This window comes from Gekko japonicus, unplaced genomic scaffold (genome assembly GCF_001447785.1).
Source record: "Gekko japonicus isolate JY-2015 unplaced genomic scaffold, Gekko_japonicus_V1.1 scaffold1002, whole genome shotgun sequence".
Classification (NCBI taxonomy): domain Eukaryota; kingdom Metazoa; phylum Chordata; class Lepidosauria; order Squamata; family Gekkonidae; genus Gekko; species Gekko japonicus.
The window spans coordinates 642,291-664,452 of record NW_015172033.1 but is presented as its reverse complement, the minus strand read 5'-3'; the positions used below and the strand labels follow the sequence as shown (position 1 = coordinate 664,452).

The 22,162-nt window shown below is 40.7% G+C and overlaps 1 protein-coding gene across 1 annotated transcript in view; it reads left to right on the top strand.

The window, feature by feature from the left end:
• Nucleotides 1-8,439: 8,439 nt before the first annotated feature.
• Nucleotides 8,440-22,162, top strand: part of LOC107118316 (FAS-associated factor 1) — a 207,026-nt gene continuing 193,303 nt past the window's right edge. The window contains exon 1 of the mRNA XM_015420620.1: nt 8,440-8,488. Within this exon, the coding sequence (XP_015276106.1) occupies nt 8,483-8,488 (6 nt within the window). The 5' untranslated portion in view covers nt 8,440-8,482. The remainder of the gene's footprint in view (nt 8,489-22,162) is intronic.

Sequence of the window (22,162 nt, the reverse complement as noted above, 5' to 3'; positions counted from 1 at the left end):
GTCTTTTGTAACCATGAGGCTGAGAACTAACTTCTAAAATGAAAGTTATGATTTTTGTGAATGTAACTGTATACAACTACACGGAGGGGAAGGGGCTTGGATCAGTCTGCTGGTATATGCTACACATGTATCTAACATTTTTCATTGAAACAAATTATGACATCTTTTCAAACGGCAGGCTTGAGGACTGTAGGATTTGAGTGAAATGTGCCTTATGGGCATATGATTGAAAGGGGAGAAGGATGATTCTAATGGACTCAGTTTGTGGAGCAGAAACCAGGATTGTTGTTAGATATACTGGGGTATGCCAGTGTCTATTAAATATAAAAAAGAGAAGAGCAGTTGGCTAAGATGGTAATTTTTCTTATTTCTTTAAGAGCATCTATTTTGTTTCTTCTGGTGATTTATCATTTATCAGTACAGCCTTCTGATTCAGCAATAACCCACCCATTAATCACTTGTAGCAGCTTCTGGTGGGTTCTGAGACACATCAGTTGGAAGTCACCTATCTGCATAATATGTAGTGATCGTGGAACAGGGCTGCAGGTTCGGTTCTCAAAATCTGAAAAGTTTGCCTATTTGGTGTCATTTTAGTTGATCTCAATAAAGGGTATTGTGTGGCTTTTGTTTGCGGATTTTACTTTGGGAAAATGGTGCTACCTGCAAAGTTTTTCTACTTTGAGAGTACCTGAATTCATTTGATAAACAGAGGGTAGGAAGGGTCAACTGGAGGAAAAAGAACTTGAGGAAAAAGAATGTGTAAGGGTTTTCCTAAGCAGTTTGGCTTCCTTTGACTCCTTACCCTGTGCACCAACTAAAATTTATATTCAATATTGTAAAATACAATGACTATCATATTTTTCTTCTGCTGTCTGCCTTCTAAATGATCTATATGTCTTTTCTGGTGTCAAAGAGACATTTAATCAACTGTTACAAGAAGGCTATGGGTGCAATCTGACAGTAGTACCATTTAAACTCCGGTATCTGCTCAGCCTTTAACACAGGTTGCTTACAAGAGAAGACCTCAAGCTGATGTCCTGATAACATCTTTCTTTCTGTCCTCCTACTCCTTTCAAATAGCCAACTGACAAACAGTAATGGAGAACTTGAAAGCTTCCACACAGTTTTGTGTCATTTTGGTTGGACCTAATAAAAGCTTTTTTGCAATAATCTTGTGTGCTTCCATTATATGCAGGTCCATTTAAGGTAAAAGGGCCGTGGTGGCTCAGAGGTTAAGACACTGAAGCTGCAGACCGGAAGGTCTGTAGCTCGGCAGTTGGAGACCCGAGTGCCGTGTGACGGAGTGAGCTCCCGTCTCTGGCCCCAGCTCCTGACAACCTAGCAGTTTGAAAGCAAGAAATTGCAAGTAGATAAATAGGTACTGCTTTGGCGGGAAGGTAACAGCATTCCATGACCCTTGGCATTTAGTCATGCTGGCCACATGACCATGGAAACGTCTTCGGACAGTGCTGGCTCTTTGGCTTGGAAACAGAGATGAGCACCGCCCCCTTGAGTCAGATTCGACTAGCTCTTAAGCTAGGGAAGCCTTTACCATTTAAGGTATTGATAGATATGTAACTGATGCTCTCTATAGTTAAAAGATAACAAACCAGTAGCTTTGTAAGTTTCAAAAGAAGTTTGTAGTATTGAAAAAAAGAATGCTGCTGAAAGTTTGGTTTGTTAAATTATGAGAACTTTAACACAATCTTAGACAATTATAAAACTAGTGCATTTTTATTTGATGTCTGACAAAAATAACCTTGGTCTGCTTTGAATACTAAAAAAGCTGTTTTCACCAACTGGCATATTTTAACCTTTACAATATTGGCATTGGGCATCTGTCAGGGACTGCATAGGAAGCTTTATGTGTGAGAGCTCTTAGTTATTTTGGACAGGTATGCATTTTGAAGGGTTAAGAACCTTTATGTAAAACAAAATGAAGCTGGGGCAAATTACCTTTTGACGTACATTTGTTTATAAAAAGCCACAAATGTCATGCATTTTGACAGGCTAACAGTGCAAAAATCTCATTATTTTGGAGGCTGACTTCATGAATACTTATGTCATGAAGGAAAAAGGCACCCCAGAAAGCCCGTTAGGCTTGGAATGATTTGCTGGAGCTGTTAGTTGGTAACACAACTGCTTAAAGTTTGCCAAGGAATTATATAGCATTGGAACAATACCCAGGCGCTCTTCTGTTTGCCATCTACTTTTCTAATGCTAGTGAAGTAAATGGCATCCCACCACAGACCAGAACCATGCCAAGTGGATGGCTGATATTCATTGTGAATACAAAGTAGATTTCAAAATTTTGTCAGTATCTGTAGACAGAGCTAAGTGTGACTATGAAGTCTGAATACTTGCTAAATTGTATTATGTTCTCTATTTTGTTTAATTCTTTTCATAGAATAAATTCTGTTTAATGTGGAGATGGGTGATATTGTGATAATTATCATTCTCTGCAACCCCGAAGGCCCAGGATAGACTATGGAGAGTATTCTGAGTGGATTGGGCCTCTGAGTAACAAAATACAAGATAGAGTGTAAGTCAGCTGTTATTTAGTGTGATTCTTTTATATATATATTTTTCCCCATTGATTTTCCACTACAAACTACAAAACTAAAACTACCAAAGAGAGTAGCAAGGTACTTTGATAAGCTATTCATACGCTTTGGATATTTATCTACATGTTTATGGTTACATTCAGTTATTTAAGTTCTAATAAAAGTATTCAAATAGAATACTTCAAGTATTCAAATAGAATAGAATAGAAATGGTTATTATATCACATCTGGATGATAATATAAATTCATTAAATGTCACCATAGGCAATCTCAGATCTTCACTTAGGTTTCTTCTTGTCTTTACTTTTCTTCTTCTTTTGCCAGGAGAGATTAACTTTGAAAGTTTTGGGAACAGCCACTCCTAGATCGGAATCAGAGTCAGAGTCAAAGATTTTACCCAAAGACACGGAAGTAGCTGTAGAGGATAAACTATCTGTATCAGATTTCTGTTGTTCGCTGTTTTTCCCCGTTGCCTGACCTTTCTCTGCTCCATTTCTTTGTTTAGTCGGAGTTTGTTGTTGCTTAAGAAATAGTTCTGCTTTTAATAAAGAGTCAATCTTTTCCTTCTTCTCATTAAAGTTGAATATAAGTCCTTCTGGAAGAATCCATCTGTACTGGACATTGTTCTTTTGAAGAAATGCTGTAATATTTCTGCATTACTTACGTATTTCATATGGAACATCTTTCAATATTTTTATCTCCTCTTCTTGAATTTTAACTGTTGTAGCTGTGGATGCTTTAAGTATTAGGTCTCTTGTTGATCTTTTTGCAAATTTCACAAAAATTTCCCCTGGGAGATTTTTTTTTTTTTTAACAAAGTCAGAATAGGTTCTGTAAATCATGTCAATATCTGCTTGTATTATTTCAGGTTTGTTATTGATCAAGGGGCCATTGCTTCACTTATGATTTCTCTTAAATTCTCATCCTTTTTCTCTGGAACCCCTTGAAATCTCCAGACATAAAAAGATCTTTCCACTTGTAATTGTAGTACTTGTTGTTTTTCAGAAGCTCTTTCTTCTTCTGCAATGTCCATTCTTTGATCTATTTCTTTGGTCTTAGTTTCAACCTTTTTTATCTGTTTAGCTGACTTCTCTATTTTGGCTGTAGTTTCCTTAAGCTCTTTCTGTAAGATATCAAATTTCTAATTGAGGTTCGTCAGCTGGTCCAGCAGAGGGCGCATGGCTTCCAAAATTGCAGTAGCTATCTCGCTGGTATTTTCCGGTCTTGTGACTAGTGATGCTGTGTTGGCATTTCCTGCAGAACCTCTGCCTCTGGACGCCATTTCCCCCTCCCCACTGAGACATTGTTTATATTTTGGTAAGAGTTCGTAAAAGTTCTAAGATTTTTCTATGGCGTAGATAATTAGTCCAGATGTATTCCTCTTTAAATAGGGTGGGTTTTTAATAGCTTAAGCCTGGCATGCTTCTTGTTTACGCTGAAGTTTCACTGCGGGGTAGGGTTCTTCCTCCTCAAGTCCCCCCCTTCTCTATGGAGCTATGCCGTTTCACAATATCAGTATTTTTCCTCCACCCTCTTTGCATATGTCTTTCTTTTTGAAACTTAACTCACTGTTTCTTTAATAGCTGGGTCGCTTCGCCACGTAGATAAGTTTTTTTATTCAAGTCCTTGTATGCTCTAGTCTGGTAATGTCTGAGCGCCATTGCTGGCCTCGGGACAGCGGGACCTTCTGGAGCAAAAAGGAGCTCAATTCCCCAAGCTGGAACTTCAGGAGCGGCCCCTTCAGCGCTCCAGGCTAGAAGCTCCCTCCAAGAGCTTCATGGGGAGGTCAGGACCGGCCGATCCCCCTCCCTGCCACCCCGATCTGAATCACCCCCATCAGAGCTCAATGGAGTGTGTTCGTCGCGAGTCGCCGCCAACCGGAAGTCTCTGTTATTTAGTGTGATTCTAAAAGGAAGGGTGGATGCTCAATCTATCCCTGTGCAATGGGTGCTTTCATATGAACCACTGGGACATGCATTTCTTTTTTGTTGCCAAAGTCATAGCACACTGAGTAAAACTTTATCAAACCTTTCAAAATCCAAGCACAGCAATTTTATTTATTTATTTTTATTTACATCATTTATATCCTGCTGTTAAGAACATAAGAAGAATCCTGCTGGATCAAACCAATGGTCTATCTACAGCATCCTGTCTCACACAGTGGCCAACCAGTTCCTCTGGACGGCCAACAACAGAGCATTGAGGCCAAGGCCTTCCCCGATGTTGCCTCCTGGCTCTGGGATTCAGAGGCTTAGTGCCTCTAAATGTGGAGGTTCCCTCCAAAGGGGACCCAGAGCAGCTTATATTGTTCTTCTCTCCATTTAATCCTCACAAGAACCTTATGAGGTAGATTAGGCTAAATGTGTGTGTTGGGCCCAAGGATATCCAGCAAGCTTCCATAACAGAGTGTGGATTTGAACCTCAGTCTCCCAGATCATAGTCCAGTACTCTAACCACTATACCACACTGGCTAGTTTGTGGAAGCACTGAAATTTATGTGGTTTTGGGGTCATACATGTGGCTGTATGAGTATTGATGATTTGTTATGCTTCATCTGACACAAAGGTCATATGTTGTGGTTTGTGCTATTAATAACATCACAATCCTTGAGCACCTTGCCAGAAGCAGAGCTGACCCAGCTGAGCTCTGAGAAGTAGCAGAGCTGCTAGAGGGGTGAGTGTTTTTTATTTACTTTCAGCTGAGGTGATTTAGCTGAGAGGGTACTGTGTGTGGGTGAGTTGTGAGTTGTTGCAGAGTCCTGGCTGCTTGAGATAGTGTGTGAAAGGGTCATTGTTGGACTGTAATTGAGTGTCTGGGTGAATTTAAATAGCTGCTGGCCACACCCTCTGCTGGGGGAAGCTTCTGTTTAAGGCAGGAAGCTTCTATTTAAGGCAGCACCTTGCCAGAAGCAGAGCTGACCCAGTTGAGCTCTGAGAAGCAGCAGGAGATAGAACTGCTAGAGGGGTGAGTGTTTTTAATTTACTTTCAGCTGAGGTGACTTAGCCAAGAGGGTACTGTGTGGGGGGACTGTGTTTGGGAGTGTGTGGGTGAGTTGTGAGTGAGTTGTGAGTTGTTGCAGAGTCCTGGCTGCTTGAGATAGGTTGTGAAAGGGTCATTGTTGGACTGTAATTGAGTGCCTGGGTGAATTTGAATAGCTGCTGGCCACACCCTCTGCTGGGGGAAGCTTCTATTTAAGGCAGCACCTTGCCAGAGGTACGAGCTGAAGGGTGAGAGCCAAAGGGCTTTTGGCCTGTGGCTCTTAGCCTAGGGACTCTGTAAGAAGCCCAGGAAGAGCCAGAAAGCCAGGGCCCTAGTCTCCTTGGGTTTCCAGTAAGGTAAGTAGACTTCTACAAGGAGAACCACATAAACACAAAGGGTTTTAAAAGGGGGATTATATATAATTATTATTATTATTTTAAAAGCAATTATGGGGGCATGGCGTCGGAGCTGACTGCAATGGACGCCTGAGCACTTAGCTCCCGAGAACCTTCACCCTAATTCATGTCTAAGTCAACCTACCCTAAACTAGCATGACTCCAAACAGCCTAAAAGTTATGGGGAGAAACTCTGGACCGAAAACCAGAAGCGCCGCATCTGTGAGTAAAGGGGTCTCCTCATATTTTATGAAAGCAGTAAAATCCGGGCCTGCCGGAGGCGCCGCCACTACAACCCATAAAATGGCGGCAGACCAAGCAGATCAGCAGCCGAATGGACTCATGGTTCCCCGGCAATAATTTCATGACTCCTTGCAATCTCTGGAGAAAAATATGTCTGCCACGATTGCAGAGCTATTAAAGCCGCTGACTTCACAGCTAAATGAACTTAAACAATCCGTGGCACAAATAGCACAAACTGCTGATTCAGCGATGGAATCCAGTTTAACTCTCCAAGAAGACGCTTGTTATTTTTATAAAAAAGATGAATGGGCCATGGACAAAATTATTTCTCTGGAAAATCAATTAAAAGCCAACAACCTTAAATTTAGAGGGATCACTGAGGATACAGAAAAAAACAACAGAGCTAAAAATATTCATTACGTCCTGGCTGGTGGGAATCCTAGAACTAGAAGCGGGAGTTGCTCCCTTGATAGACTTCGCCTACAGAGTGGGCTCATTACGCACACGCCAGAACAATGTACCCAGAGACGTTATAGTGAGATTTATGGATTCTCGTACTAAAATTAAAATACTCACCATGGCCAGACTAACCGGCTTTTTGCACCTGCATGACACCAAGATACAGATTCTACAGGACTTATCCATGAAAACTTTGCAATGTCGGAAAGCTTCGAAGCCAATAACCACAGTTTTAATCAATGCAAAGATCCGCTACAAATGGATTGCATATTATAAACTCCAAGTTCTTCATAATGGCACTGTACTCCAAGCTTTGGACCAAGAATCGGGCGTAAAACTTCTTCAAGATATACACCTCCAGCTTCCTCCAGACTTTCCCTCAGATGACGCACCCCAGCAGCATGACACGACAACAACCCGTTGGCAAACAACTCGAGCAAGAAGGGAGCGCAAGACCAGAAATACATGAAACAGGACTCATTAGAGCCAAGAGTTGTTTGTCATATTAGATTGTTATCATTCTCAATATTTTACACTGACTGTCTATGCCTGTTTTCCTGCAAACTACATTTAGTTTACTAGAGAACTCTCAAATGTAATTTTTCTATGATACTTAATGGAGTGTTTTAATTCAGTTTAAAGCTGGTTAGGTTGACTTATAGAAATTCTAGCATCAATCATTTAGTAATTAGCTCTAAGTTTTTGTTTACTAAAATCATTTTTTGGGGAAGGAAACTAAAGGGGGGCAGAAGTCTAGTCCTCTGTTAGCTTTTATTACCTTCTCACAACTGTTTAATTCATGTTTCAGTCCTTGATGGGAAAGGACTACAGAGCCCATGAGTTGGCTCTGGGTTGGTTTAGTTATAAGTTACTGGTTACTATTTTTATCTCTATAGGCAATGCTATTAAGTATTCAAGTTCAACATTATGTATTTCAGTACCTCACTCTACGCACTTATTTCTGATGGTAAATGTCTTTTATTCTCTGTCATTATGGTATTTCACATGTTTTAGCATAATAGCAGGCTTTATGCTTATAATACTACTGATTTCCAGGTTGTACGAAATCATATATGAAAAGCATTTAGTTTTTGGTCTAAGTGATCTCTAACACAGAGATAAAATTCCTCTCACTAAATTGTAGAGGCCTGAACTCACCTATTAAGAGGAGAAAGGTCACATCAGCTATTTTGAGACAAAACCCTGCTGTAACTTTTTTACAAGAAACTCATCTTAAAGGGAACATAGAATCTGTCCTCCCTTCCTATAGATTCTCACAACAGTTTCAAGCACAAGGGTCTTCTAAATTGCGTGGCGTAGCGATATTAATCAGCAAAAACGTGAGATTCCAATCAGACAAAATTGAACAAGACCCCAATGGCCGATATATTTTTTTGAACGGTACATTAAATGGCTCACCCATCACCCTTGTTTCTCTACATATGCCCAATGAAGGTCAAATTGAATTTATCAAAAACACTCTTCATAAGCTTGAGACCTTTAGCACTGATCCCTGTGTAATAGGAGGTGATTTTAACTACATTATTAATTATAATCTAGACAAACCTAGTTTGAACACTACTATCAAATGAAAGAAAAAACTAGCCTCAATTCTAAATCATGTCAGTCTTATTGATATTGGCGCATGAGGAACCCAACAGTAAAAGACTTCACTTATTTTTCCTCCAGATTCCAAACACATACAAGAATTGACTTTATTCTAGCATCCTTAATCATCTCCAACTCCTTTACAGATGCACAAATAGGTGCTAGCATATGTTCGGATCACTCCTGGACGGAAACCACGATGGAAACTGGAGAGAACACAACAAGCAACTACACATGGAGGTTAGACTCAAAACTTTTATTTTAAAAATCAGTTACAGACTCAATAGAAACTGAAATCAAAGAATATCTTCAACACGACTCAACATGTGGTGTATCCCAGCATTTAGATGCCCTAAAAGCAGTTGTTCGTGGTAAATTCATGGCCATTGCATCTACCTACAGAAAAGAGAAAAACAAATTAAAACAAGAAATGATTAGTAGAATTAAAGAATTGGAAGACGAATGTAGACTTTACGGTAGAAAATGCATATACAAAAAAGTTATTGCTGGAAAGGAAAAAGCTAGAATCTATAGAAGTATCCCAAATACAAAAAAGAATAGCTTATGTCAAACAAAAATACTGGTTCAAAACAGCACAATCAATTAAATTGTTATCTTGGAAATTTAAGAAAAGAATATCAGAAAATGCCATTCATGCAATCAGAAACAAGAATGGTCAATTGAAGCATAATAATAAAGACATTTCTGAAATCTTCCAGACTACTACAAATCTTTATATAAATCTGACTCTCCATCTTTAAAAGCCATAAATGGATTTTTGTCAAAATATCCTCTCCCTAAAAATATATCACCTCAGCATAAACAATGGCTAGAGGAACCTATCTCAACACAAGAAATCCAAGCAGTAATCAAATCACTCAAATATAATAAATCCCCTCATAGGGATGGATTTACTGCGGAATTCTATAAAAAATTCAGTTTCTTACTAGCAGGCCCTGTAGTGCAGACTTGCAATCAAGTGTTGGAAGAAGGAATTGTGCCCCAAGCAAAAATAGTGCTCATACCTAAGCCAGATAGAGATTTGACGGTGGCTAGTTCCTACAGACCTATTTCCTTATTGAACCAGGACTATAAGATATGCACAGCAACAATGGCATCCCGACTCAATCATATAATTGAATTTTATATCAACATAGACCAAACTGGGTTCATCCCTCACAGGGAAATCACCGACAATACATAAAAAGTATTAAATGCTATCCAATACTGCCAAAAACATTGCATTCAGTCCTCATTTATTTTGTCAGTTGATTTTGAAAAAGCTTTTGACGGGGTTGAAACTCTTTATTTGAATTCTCTTTTAACAAATGAACTTTGGACTCAAATGTTTAAGCCTGATTAAAGCCATCTACCACTCACCATCGGCCTGTATTCAAACAAATGGAACCTGTTCAGAAGACTTTAACTTATCTAGAGGCACCTGTCAAGGTTGCCCAATCTCACCACTGGTGTTCACAATAGCCATTGAGCTGTTAGCACACACAATCCGTTCCAACCAGCAAATTCATAGCTTTTTATTAGAAAACCACCATTTGAAACTTAGTCTTTTCGCGGACTATTTGAGACTATTTTTAACACAACCAGAAAATCCTTGCCAGAATTACACTGCTACATTCTTTTGGAGACATAGCAGGCTTAATGATTAACCGCTCTAAGACCATCCTCTATCCTACCCATTTGTTTTATTTAGTTATTTAATTTATTTATTTATCTTTGGATTTATATCCCACCCTACCCCGAAGGCTCAGGGCGGCTAACAAGAGGCAGACAATTGTCAGACGATCACAGAGAGTACATCAAGCAAAACTACAATTTCAGTTGGGTAAAGTGTTGCTGGAAATTCCTGGGGATTCTTATTCCCCTCCATATATCTGATTTGCTTAAATACAATCATATAGCACTTGCAAAAACATTAGAAGACTTACCTAAATCTACTTCATCACCTCTCCTGTCTTGGATAGACAAAATACAAGTCATAAAGTCTTTCATATTCCCCAGATTTTTATATCTCTTCAGAGCCATTCCTATCACAATTCCATATTCATCACTAAAATGCTGGCAGACAAGCATCTTGAAATATGTGTGGAACAAATCATTACATAGAATCAGTTTTGCAACGCTACGAAGACTACCTAAAAATGGTGGCTTGTCCTTACCAGACCTCTCCTTATATTATGAAGCCTCCACTTTATTAGGAATCATAAAGTAGTATAGCAAAAATTACAATGCTGATTAGAAATGGATGGAACTTTCCTATTTAAACTCGATCATTCCAGGAGATTCTCTGGGATATACCTACCAAGAGACCAACAAACTTACATGACAACATATTTTTACATAACTCATTGAAAGTATGGGACAAATTGAAATTAGTATTACCTCTTCATCCTTCTCTACTTACCATCTTCATAGGCCAATCATGGTTTGGTCCTGGCCACCTAAATACTTCTTTCAAAGTCTGGAGAGACAATAATATTATATGCTTCAAATATATAAGTAAAAATTCTGTCCTCCTTGACAAATCTGAAATAGAACATAAACAGAACTGTACAATCAACTGGTTTGAATATCTACAAACAAGAAATATATAAAAGTCTACTTTTACAACTGAAGAAACCAGGCCATTTACTCTTGTTTAAAAAATTCTCTAAAAGGATGTTAAATCATGCAAAGGTATGATCTCAATCCTCTACAAGGAACTATTATCCCACTCCTCTGAAGTTCCAACAACATACCAAGTCGCATGGAATTCAGACTGCTCAATATCATTAGCTGACCCTATTTGGCTTAAAATTTGGTCATCACTCAGTTTGTCATCCTGATCTTTAAACATAAGAACCCAAGATCTCAAATTGATATTAAGATGGTATCATACATAGGCGTAATCTTCGTGGGGGCGGTGGGGCGTCAGCCCCCGCCGAAATTTTCAGGAAGGTGCTCAGCTTCCCCCGGGAGCCACCCTTGCTCCTAGCAAAGCAATGCCTCTGACCCAGCCCCAGCCCCCCCTCCCAAGAAATTGGAAAGTCTACACCCTTGGTACCATACATCTGTTAAATTACATCATATCAATAAGAAATACTCACCTTTATGAGTATTTCTACTCCAAGGTAGCCTTCTCAGAAGTGCTATCTGTTCCATGCACAGTGCCAGAGAGACAGGCACAGATCAGGAGTCTCAATGTGTGGATGAGACGATGGTGTAGGGGAAAAGAGTTCAAATTTGTTAGGCACTGGGATGCTTTTTGGAACAAGAGGGAGCTGTACAAAAGAGACGGTGTCCACTTGTCCCGAGAAGGAACCAGGCTGCTGGCGCTTAGAATCAAAAAGGTGGCAGAGCAGTTTTTAAATTGAATATTGGGGGAAAGCCGACAGGAGATTAAAAGTCTCTGGTTCGGGATGGCTCATCTCAAAGAGATGATGGGGTAGCTGTTACTTTTCTACAAGGAAATGGATTAGAATTGTCCACTGAGACTGTGGCTAATGATATGGACTGCCTGGCAAGGTCCTGAGGCAGCAAGAGGAAGGTTGTGGGCTTAACATGCATGGGAAACTATAGATGTTTATTTACAAATGCTAGAAGTGTCTGGGGTAAGATTGGGGAATTGGAATGCTTGGTGTTGGGGGGGGGGAATAGCCATTGTGGGTATTTCAGAAGCTTGGTGGGATGAGGAAAATCAGTGGTATACGGTGATTCCTGGTTATATATTATATCAGAAGGATGGGGGGAAAGGTTGGAGGTGCAGTGGCTCTGTATGTCAGAGAGGGTATACAGTCCAGTAAGATTGAAGGGATAAGAGAATTGGATTGACTACTGGAAAAGCTATGGGTTGAAATAGTGGGCCGAAAAGGAAACTTAACACTGGGATTTTGTTATTGCCCACCAGTTCAAAAGACAGAGGAGGATTATAAAATGATGAATGAATTTATGATAGTGGCTAGATGGAATAACTGTGTCATAATAGGTGATTTTAACTACCAACACATTGATTGGGTCAATATGTGTTCAAGTTGGGAAAAAGAGTTTCTAGACACTCTCAATGACTGTGCTATGGAACAGATGGTCATAGAACCTACCAGGGGAGAGGCAATCCTGGATTTGGTCCTAAGTAACGCCCAAGACCTGGTGAGAGATGTAAAAGTGATTGCACTGCTTGGGAACAGTGACCATAATGTTATTGAGTTTAACATTTATATAAATAGGAAGTTGCCCCAAAAGACTGACACAACCACTTTTAACTTTAAAAGGGGTAACTTCTCTGATATGAGGAGATATGTGAGGAAGAAACTGAAAGGAAAAGTAGAAAGGGTCGAAACAATTGGGGAAGCTTGGAGACTATTTAAAACTACAATCCTACAAGCTCAGAATAAATATATACCGCAGATCAGGAAAGGCTCAAATAGGTGTAGAAAAAAGCCTGTATAGTTAACAAACAAAGTAATGGAAGCTATAAAATCTAAGAAGGGTTCCTTTAAGCGGTGCAAAGCTAGTCTCAGTGAGGTTGATAAAAGGGAACACAGACTGTGGCAAATAAAATGCAAGTCTGTGATCAGGCAGGCAGAAAGGGAATATGAGGAGCATATAGCAAAAAACATAAAGATCAACAATAAAACTTTCTTTAAATACATTAGAAGCAGGAAACCAGCCAGGGAGGCAGTGGGGCCCTTGGATGACCAAAGGGTAAAAGGAGTACTGAAGGATGATAGGGAAACGGCTGAGAAGCTGAATGCTTTTTTTTTTTTTTGCCTCATCTTCTGTGGAAGATGAGAAATTCTTGCCCACTCCAGAACCACTGATTTTGGAAGGGGTATTGAAAGACCTGAGTCAGATTGAGGTGACGAGAGAGGAGGTCCTATGACTGATAGACAACTTAAAAACTGATAAATCACCGGGCCCAGATGGCGTACATCCGAGAGTTCTGAAAGAACTCAGATGTGAACTTGTGGATCTCCTGACAAAAATATGTAATCTTTCATTAAAATCAGCCTCCATTCCCAAGGACTGGAAGGTAGCTAATGTCACTGTCATCTTTAAAAAGGGTTCCAGAGGAGATCCGGGAAATTACAGGCCAGTCTGTCTGACATAGATACTGAGTAAATTGGTAGAAACTGTTATTAAGGAAAGAACTAGTAGGCACGTTGATGAACATAAACTATTGAGGCAGACTCAGCATGGGTTCTGTAAAGGAAGATCTTGTCTCACTAACCTGTTAGTGTTTTTGGAGGGAGTGAACAAACATGTGGACAAGGGGGACCCAATAGATGTTGTTTACCTTGACTTCCAGAAAGCTTTTGATAAAGTTCCTCATCAAAGGCTCCTAAGTAAGCTCAAAAATCATGGGATAAAAGGACAAGTCCTTTTATGGATCAAAAACTGGCTAATTAATAGAAAACAGAGAGTGAGTATAAATGGGCAGTTCTCTCAGTGGAGGGGGGTAAGCAGTGGGGTACCACAGGGATCAGTACTTGGTCCACTGCTTTTTAACTTGTTCATTAATGATTTGGAGTTGGGAGTAAGCAGTGAAGTGGCTAAATTTGCGGATGATACAAAGTTGTTCAGGGTTTTGAGAACCAGGGAGGATTATGAGGCACTCCAAAGGAATCTTTCGAGGATGGGTGAGTGGGCGTCAACGTGGCAAATGGGGTTCAATGTGGCCAAGTGCAAAGTGATGCACATTGGAGCCAAAAATCCTAACTATAAATACACATTGATGGGATCCGAACTGGCACAGACTGACCAAGAGAGAGATCTTGGTGTTGCAGTAGATAACTCAATGAAAATGTCAAGACAGTGTGCAACTGCAATAAAAAAGGCCAATGCTATGCTGGGGATTATTAGGAAAGGAATTGAAAACAAATCAGCCAGTATCATAATGCCCCTGTATATATCGATGGTGTGACCTCATTTGGAATACTGTGTACAGTTCTGGTCACCACACCTCAATAGGATATTATAGCACTGGAAAAAGTGCAGAAGAGGACAACTAGAATGATAAGTGTTGGAACACTTTCCCTATGAAGAAAGGTTAAAGTGCTTAGGGCTCTTTAGCTTGGAGAAATGACGACTGAGGGGTGACAAGATCGAGGTTTATAAGATTATGCATGGGATAGAGCAGGTAGAGAAAGAAGTACTTTTCTCCCTTTCTCATAATGCAAGAACTGGTGGGCACCTAATGAAATTGCTGGGCGGTTGGGTTAGAACAGATAAAGGAAGTACTTCTTCATCCAAGGAGTGATTAACACATGGAATTCACTGCCACAGGAGGTAGTGGTGGTTACAAGCATTGACAGCTTCAAGAGGGAATTAGATAAGCATATGGAGCAGAAGTGCATCAGTGGCTATTAGTCAGTCATCAGAACCTTTATTAGCATATAGCAGAGTACAGGTAGAAGCAATAAACAGATAAGGAGATAACAAGGAAAAATAAGTTAATTGTATACATCTAGAAATTACGCAATCGATCCTTGATTACCAGACTTAGGAATAAGGCTACCTTTTCAGTTATTTGGGGTGACGAATCATTCAGAATATGGCACACCGTCAAAGTATCCGGCCAACCTATCATATTAGATAAAATTGGATCTAAAATGTAGAACATATATCATCATATTGGGAACAATGCTGTAAAATATGGAGGATAGAGTCAACTTGATTTAGGTTACATGCACGGAGTCTAGTTGTTTTTTTTAACATTTTTACAGATTTTATTAGTTTCAAAAATATAGACGTGTGACATACAATATAACAGAGAACAACATTAACAATTCTAAAACTATCTAAACAAACCAAAACATAATATTAAAAAGATCCCAAGATTATACAATTCAGTTAACATCTAAATATGTCACCGGATAGTAAAATTAAAATTTTGATATACGAAAAATAAGATATTTATAACACCCAGTCTTTACGAATAAAGGAATAATATTGTGATTGCTGCGAGGTTGGGAGTTGTCCTAAAATATATTCCAAACGTTCTAAAATTGAATGCCATCTTCCGTAAAAGGAATCTATTTGGGTAGAAGATTCATAACAGGATAGTCTGTCTGAAATTCTGTCCATCAAAAGGTGGTTCCATATATTGGAAAACCAAGATTCTAAGCTCAACTTATGTGTATCTTTCCAGTGCTGGGGGATTGTTGTCTTGGCTGCAGTAATTAAAAGTGTAAGCAGCTCTTTACTGTATTGTGGAATACTGAAGTCTTTCCAACAATTTAAAATTAAAAGTTCGGGTTTCATTAATACTTTATATCCAGTTAGGGTTACGGTTTCTTTTAATACTCTTTGCCAAAAGGATTTTACAACCGGGCACTCCCACCAACAGTGGGTGTAAGACCCAACATTTCCGCAGCCCTTCCAACATAAAGGGGAGTACATTGGGTTAATTTTATGTAGTTTCAAGGGAGTAAGGTACCATCTTGTGATAATTTTGTAATTTTGTTGTTGCATGTTAATTGTTTTAGTTTTAGTGGCATAGGACGTCCATACAGATTCCCAAAAAGATTAATCTAGAACTGTTTTAAGGTCTTTAGACCATGAATTGAGTCTAGTTGAATATGGAATCCTATTATATCTTCCATAAGTAACTGCAAATGGAATGGTGTTGCATCTAGCAAGTGCAAGTGCTCTGTGCAATTTTGGGGCACGGAGAGCTGATAAATTAGAAGGTGAATGGCCCACAATTGGAAAAATTCCAAAATTTAAAGGGGAGTAGGGTTTATTTGCATCACTAATTTTTGCATTTCAGTGTCTAGGATTCTATGTTTGATTAATTGATGTACATTTCTGAGAGGGAGCATATATAGGGAATCCATGGATAAGCCCATTGTCATTATTTTTCTTCTCTATGTAGGCAATCCATTTGGATGAGGTGGATTCAGACAGCATTTGGTATAAGAAGCTCCCACAGTCAGCAAAGTAGTGCACTCGTAACCAGTATTTAATTGATATAAGCCATGCTCTTTCTATCACATTAAGGCCTGTTTCTAAACAGAGAGCTGCGTATGAGCCACAACTCTCAGGCTGGGGCAAGTGATACACTGTATTCTTGGTGCTTGGGGGGGCAAAAGTGGGAGGGCTTCTATTGTCCTGGCCCCACTGCTGTGTAAGATCTTGGTATTACTGCACGCAGACGATACAGTAATTCTAGAATTCTAGAAATTCCAGTGGGGTTAAGGAGAGCCTGAAAGGCATTTAGTCGATTCTGCAGGGACAAGCACTTAATAATAAATTACCAAAAAACTAAAGTGATAGCCTTCAGGGGGAAAAAACCTAAGCAGAGGGAATGGAGTATTAATGGAGAGAAGATTTAGCAAGTCACTGGTTTTAAGTATCTAGGCATGATAATTTAAGCATCTGGTGCATTGAAAGCTCATTGTAAGCATAGAACAGAAATAGGCCAAAAGTCTGCTCAAACTATAGCCAAATTTTCACGCACCAAGGTAGACTATATGGAACTCTACTTGGGCCCCCACATTCCTATTTTGTTCCTTTAGAACAAGTATAATCAAAATTCTTAAGAACAGTTCTTCAATTACCCAGATGGGTCTCAAATGCAAATCTGAGACTGGAGCCAGGCATGATTAAAGTATCAGCTAGGGTGTGCCTAGCCTCCATCAATCTATGGCTGAAATTAGACCTCACCTCTAAGGGGCTAACCCCCCTTATTCTTAGTGACAGTTTTCAGTCTGCATGGGAAAAGACAATAATTGATAATTAGGCAAAATGGAATTTTCTCCTCACTTGATTTTCAAAATGGGTCTTGAGCAAGCAAAAGCTTTGATAAAGCAAAAGGTCTTAGACATTGAATGGAGGTGTGATGTAGCGAGGTCACCAGCTTTGCTAGCTTCACGACGAGTCAGATATACATCTGCCCCAGCGGAATACCTATTTCAACTGGAGATCCCAAGCCATTGGAGGGCGTTCACTCTTGCTAGATGCCAAGCAGTAGTAGCGGGGCGATATAAAAATATTCCTTTGAATGAAAGGTTATGTCCCTGTGGCAGTGGTGAGATAGAAATAACAGAACATGTCCTCCTTTACTACCCTTTTTATTAAATGAATCACTCAAAGTATATCTCCCCTTGGCTCAATAAAAACCCTGGGTATTCAAATCCAGGATATGTTAAAATGTTGCTCTGGGGAGAATACCCATGGGTGACTGTACTTTGTCTGAAATACTGTGCAGCAGCCTGCAAAACTCGACTGAACATTCAAGAAAGTAAGGAAACATGACGTACGACATAAGCCAATATAATATATATAATTTTATATTTTGAAGTCTTAAAGGTTAAAATCCTACTCTCACAATATATTCCTTATTTACAATTTCTTATACAAAGTTTATTATAGTTTTATCTAAAACATTTAATGATTTTGGGCAATGACTATGGTATGTTTTATTCTGTGCTTCATGCTGGTGTAATACCGTAATAAATGACTTTGACCTTTGACTGTAAACAGATAGTTCTGAAAACTTGGGGGACTCCCTCTGAGGTTTGCAGAAAACATTAAAACAATACACTGGGGGGGGGTAACCCCCCAAACACAAGGGTTTTCTGTGCCTGCACTGAGGTGGAAAAACTGCAGATAGGTGAGGTTGCTGGAGCCATTGGTGTATGTGTGTGTGGGAGAGGCTGCTGGGTGGGTAGCCTGGGGAGTTGCTGCTGCTTTGGTTGGTGTGTGTGGAAGCTACTGATCAGCCAGCTGGTAGAGTAACCACGACTGTTGAGGGGGGAAGAGCTGCCAGGCGGCTGGCTGGGAGAGTCGCCAATGTTGTTGGTGTGTGTTGGGGGGAAGCAGGTGGGCAGCCAGGTGAGTTGCTGGGGGGGAGTTGCTGAGCAGGTGGGCAGCCAGGAGAGTTAGGAGTGCTATTAGTGGGTGGCAGGTAGCTGCTGGGCAGCCAGCTGGGAAAGCCCATGCTGCAGTTGAGGCAGAAGGAAAGTGTGATGAGGTAGGGGAGGCAGAAAAAGTGACACAGAATGACAGTAGGCATAAGGGAGTGAGAGAGACACAGAGTAAGAGAAGGGGTGGAGGAGGGAGAACTTGCTTTTAGCAAAAAAAATTTAAAAACTCAATATTTTATTTAATGATGGGGGAAATCTTAAAAAGTAAAAAATCCCCCACAAAAATACATCCAAAACTACAAACAACACTTCCACAGCTGAAGGAAATGGCAAACTGAAGAGTGGAACATGATGAGCCATCAGTTGTTATGAGGCTAATCATGTCTCTCATTTAATCACCTTCCACTAATACTTTTTTTCCTGTAGTCTTTTAAACATCACCCTTTCTTCAACCTGAACCACAGGTCAATTGAAAGCATTATGAATTTCTGCCTAGGATTTCTAGTTCAGGTAGAGAAGAGACTGATCTTAATGTGCTCTGAAAAGCAACAGTACATGACCTTCATGTCATATGCCACAGTCTGCACTCTTTAATTTAGTGTATGGCTGGCAGAATGTTTCATACTTTTTAAGATTTCCCCCATCATTAAACAAAATATTAATTGAGTTTTTTTAAAAAAAAAACTTGCTAAAAGCACGTCAAGTTTAGTAGACGGGGGAAGAATAGAAAGTTCTGGTCCTTTCTCCAGCAAGTCACTGCACCCACTCTCGAAGTCAGGAAGCTGGCTGGACTCTTCTCATCTCATATTCATTGTATCTCCAAGATACGCTGTTCTGCGTAGTTCTGGTCACCCACTGTCAGTAGCAACATGCAAATGTTGGTTTTATTGCAACATTGCCCCAAAAGAGGGCAATTCTCCCTCCCTTCACATAACAGTGGCTGCTCCCCAGATTATTTATACAATGCCAGTCTCTTAGTACAAATGGCTGTTGTTTGAAGTGATGTCATATTTGCACTGTAACGGGATTGTTGTATACAAAAGGGCTAGGGTTTAATCCTCTCTCATCTTCCAGAAGGTTTATAATAACCACTGTTTTTTCAGTAGTCTGTACACATAATTTAAAACTGGAAAAACCTTAGCTTCTGAGTCTCCTTCCTTGGAAGCTGACATAAGCTTTTGCTTTCTTAGTTCCCATGCTGGTGCTTTGAAGAAGTTGAAACATATTAAACCCCAACACTCGCCTTTCACAACTGAACTTAAAAGGGATTCCCTGTTTAGAAGGCTTACATGTTGGCACAAAAAATGGTTCTATTTGGATGTTACTGTATAGAGCATTGGAATACAAGAAATCAGAATGCCAGGACACTTAACAGAGCAATTCTGAACTTCAATGTTTATCAGAAATGTTTTTGATTTTATTTTTCTAAAACATGTCGTAAAGGTAGAATATGCCTCCTTTATACCAGCCTTCAGATATCTACCATGGGAACCTTTCTGAAAGTTTTGGAATGAATTTCATACAACCTGCATTAAAGGGTTTAAATTACGTATTCTGACACTGTTCTCGGACTTGAATTAGAAACTTTTCTCCTCCTCCACTCCCTCCCCTCCAAGTTAAACCTGTGATAAGTAATTGTCACACTTAGTGCCCTTGTACAATGCTAATTCAAAGTGACATGTCCAAACTGGCCCTAGTAACATGAAGAAACCTAACAGGTGTGAGGGGTGGATCTTCCCATGGGCTCTGCTGCACTTCTAACTAGAGAAAAACTAGAGAAAAAGTGAAATGAACCTTGAATAAATCTGTCAGCAGCAATTATCTCAGCAGCACTTTATGAGGGGATAAAGTAAGCATTGGTGCTAATGGAACGTGAACATGCTCCACCCTAGTGATTTTCTTCTTCATCATCCAGTTAGTGTTTAAAATAAAATGTTTGAATACCTGTCATATTCTACATGGTGTAGATTTTTTATAATAAAAATGAGCACATTTCCACCAAGAAATAAAACTAGTTCTTTTTGAGACAGTTATGCATTTATTTGGATTTTTTAAAATCCAAAATGTATACACTGTTTTCTCCATAGATTAGGCTTGCAAAATGGAAGTTTGAATTATTTTGTTTTGTTTCTTAAACTACTGATATTACAATTTATTAATGTGATTGTTCCTGTTAAGGATCTGCTTATATTTTTTATTTGGAGAATGCTTTACAGTATGACAATTGTCATGAAGCTTACAGGATGCTGACAATTGTCATGATGTTTACAGGATGCTGACTCAGGTGAGAAGGGTACATAATCCTCCACCCAAGGGACCCCCTTGTGGCAGTAGAGCGCCAGATATAGCACCCCTTTCAGTGCATGGTAGCTCCTGCGGGACTGCCAATGGGCCTTCATTTTGCCATGAAGGAATGTCATTGGCTGCTCCTGCATCTGTTTTGGTCCATATGCAGATGCTGATCCAGTGGTGAGAGGCAACACCTCAACTGCGCAGCTGAAACATCATCAAGCGTTCACACCACAGCAGAAACTGCCCTTGTAAGCACCCAGACACATCCAGCATCCTGGTCATTCCCTCCCCACTGCCATTGAAGAGGCACCCTTAATGGCAAATGACCGAGCGGGCTTCCAGTTTCAGGTTGTCACAATCCCACGAGAACTGCTCCCTTTTCCCTGGATCCCTTTAATGAAGTTGGATCATTGTGCATGTCTGAGGTGTTAGGGTCTGTTGGGGACCCATTGGAAGGGAGCAGCAGGAGTGTGTGATGAAGCAACAAGGACCTGATGGACACAATAGGGGTGGCGACCTCATCCTGGCAAGACTGCAGCCACAGAAATAGACGCAGATGGGCAGGAGCGTAAGGCAAGGGGACAGACTGCCATTCCCACAGCCACACAACGCACAGGAATGATCGGTGGGTAGGCCAACTCACCCTGTGGAAGAATGGGGGGAGGCATCTTGGGACAGGGTTCCATGGGGGCAATGCCATGGCTGGTTATTTCCAGAGCGGCCCTGTGGGAGGTGGCTGGCCCTAATGGGCTGGCATGGCCCAACAAGGAGTGTTGGACCGCTTTGTTGGGACAAAGCCATTGGCACAAAGGCCCACCACCACAGTGAGGTTTGACTGATAGATGAAAGCACTGAAGAGCAGATATGGGACCATCTGGATCCCAGCCACCCCGGGGAATATTTGGGTATGCAAATAAGGGACTTGAATGACAAACAGCAATGGCAGCTGGGCAATGTTGGCTGCCAATACTAAGAACTCTGACCTATACTAGACCTGCACCTTGCTCTACTCACGGCAAAGAGTCCGGTCATCAGGAATGTGCCAGCTGCGTAGACTAGCACAACCGAAAAACTTGCCGCTTTAGGGACACAGTATGCCAGAGCTGTGACCACAAGGGCCACATCGCCCAGGCCTGCTGCTCCCGGGGGTCCCAAGCCCCTCCATCACAACCCCAGCGGGACCGCCAGTTTGCCACCCACTATGAGAATGATGCATCCCAAGAAGAGCTCTACCTCATCACGAGCAGACTGGAGGAACAGGTACTTCGACTCCCTAGCCAGACCTCAGCCCCTAAAATCCAGGTCTGGGTCAAGATAGAGGAGTCCCTTTGATCCATGGAGTTGGATTCTGGCTCTGCAGCCTCCATCATTTTGGAGGAGACCCTTAAGAGACTGTGTCTGAATGGAGGCCCCTGCCTATGCCCATCTCCCATGACCCTTATGAACTTTTAGTGGAACTGTGTTCCTATACGGGGTATGGGGAGGTTCCAGCTCCAGTACCGGGGGTTTGACAATTACTTGGACTTGATTGTGGTCGAGGGCAACCTGGTCAGTCTATTGGGCCGTGTGTGGTTCACCCCTTTGGGAATCTCAATCGCAGGAATGCAGCTCTGTGCCCCGCAGGACTTCGGCGAGGTCTGCCAGGAGTTCCCAGCTGTCTTTGATGGGACTCTGGGGTGCTACACTGGTCCCCCCGTGTCCCTGCAGCTCAACCCCCACGTGCCCCGATCTGCATGCATTTCAAGAAGGTCCCATTCAC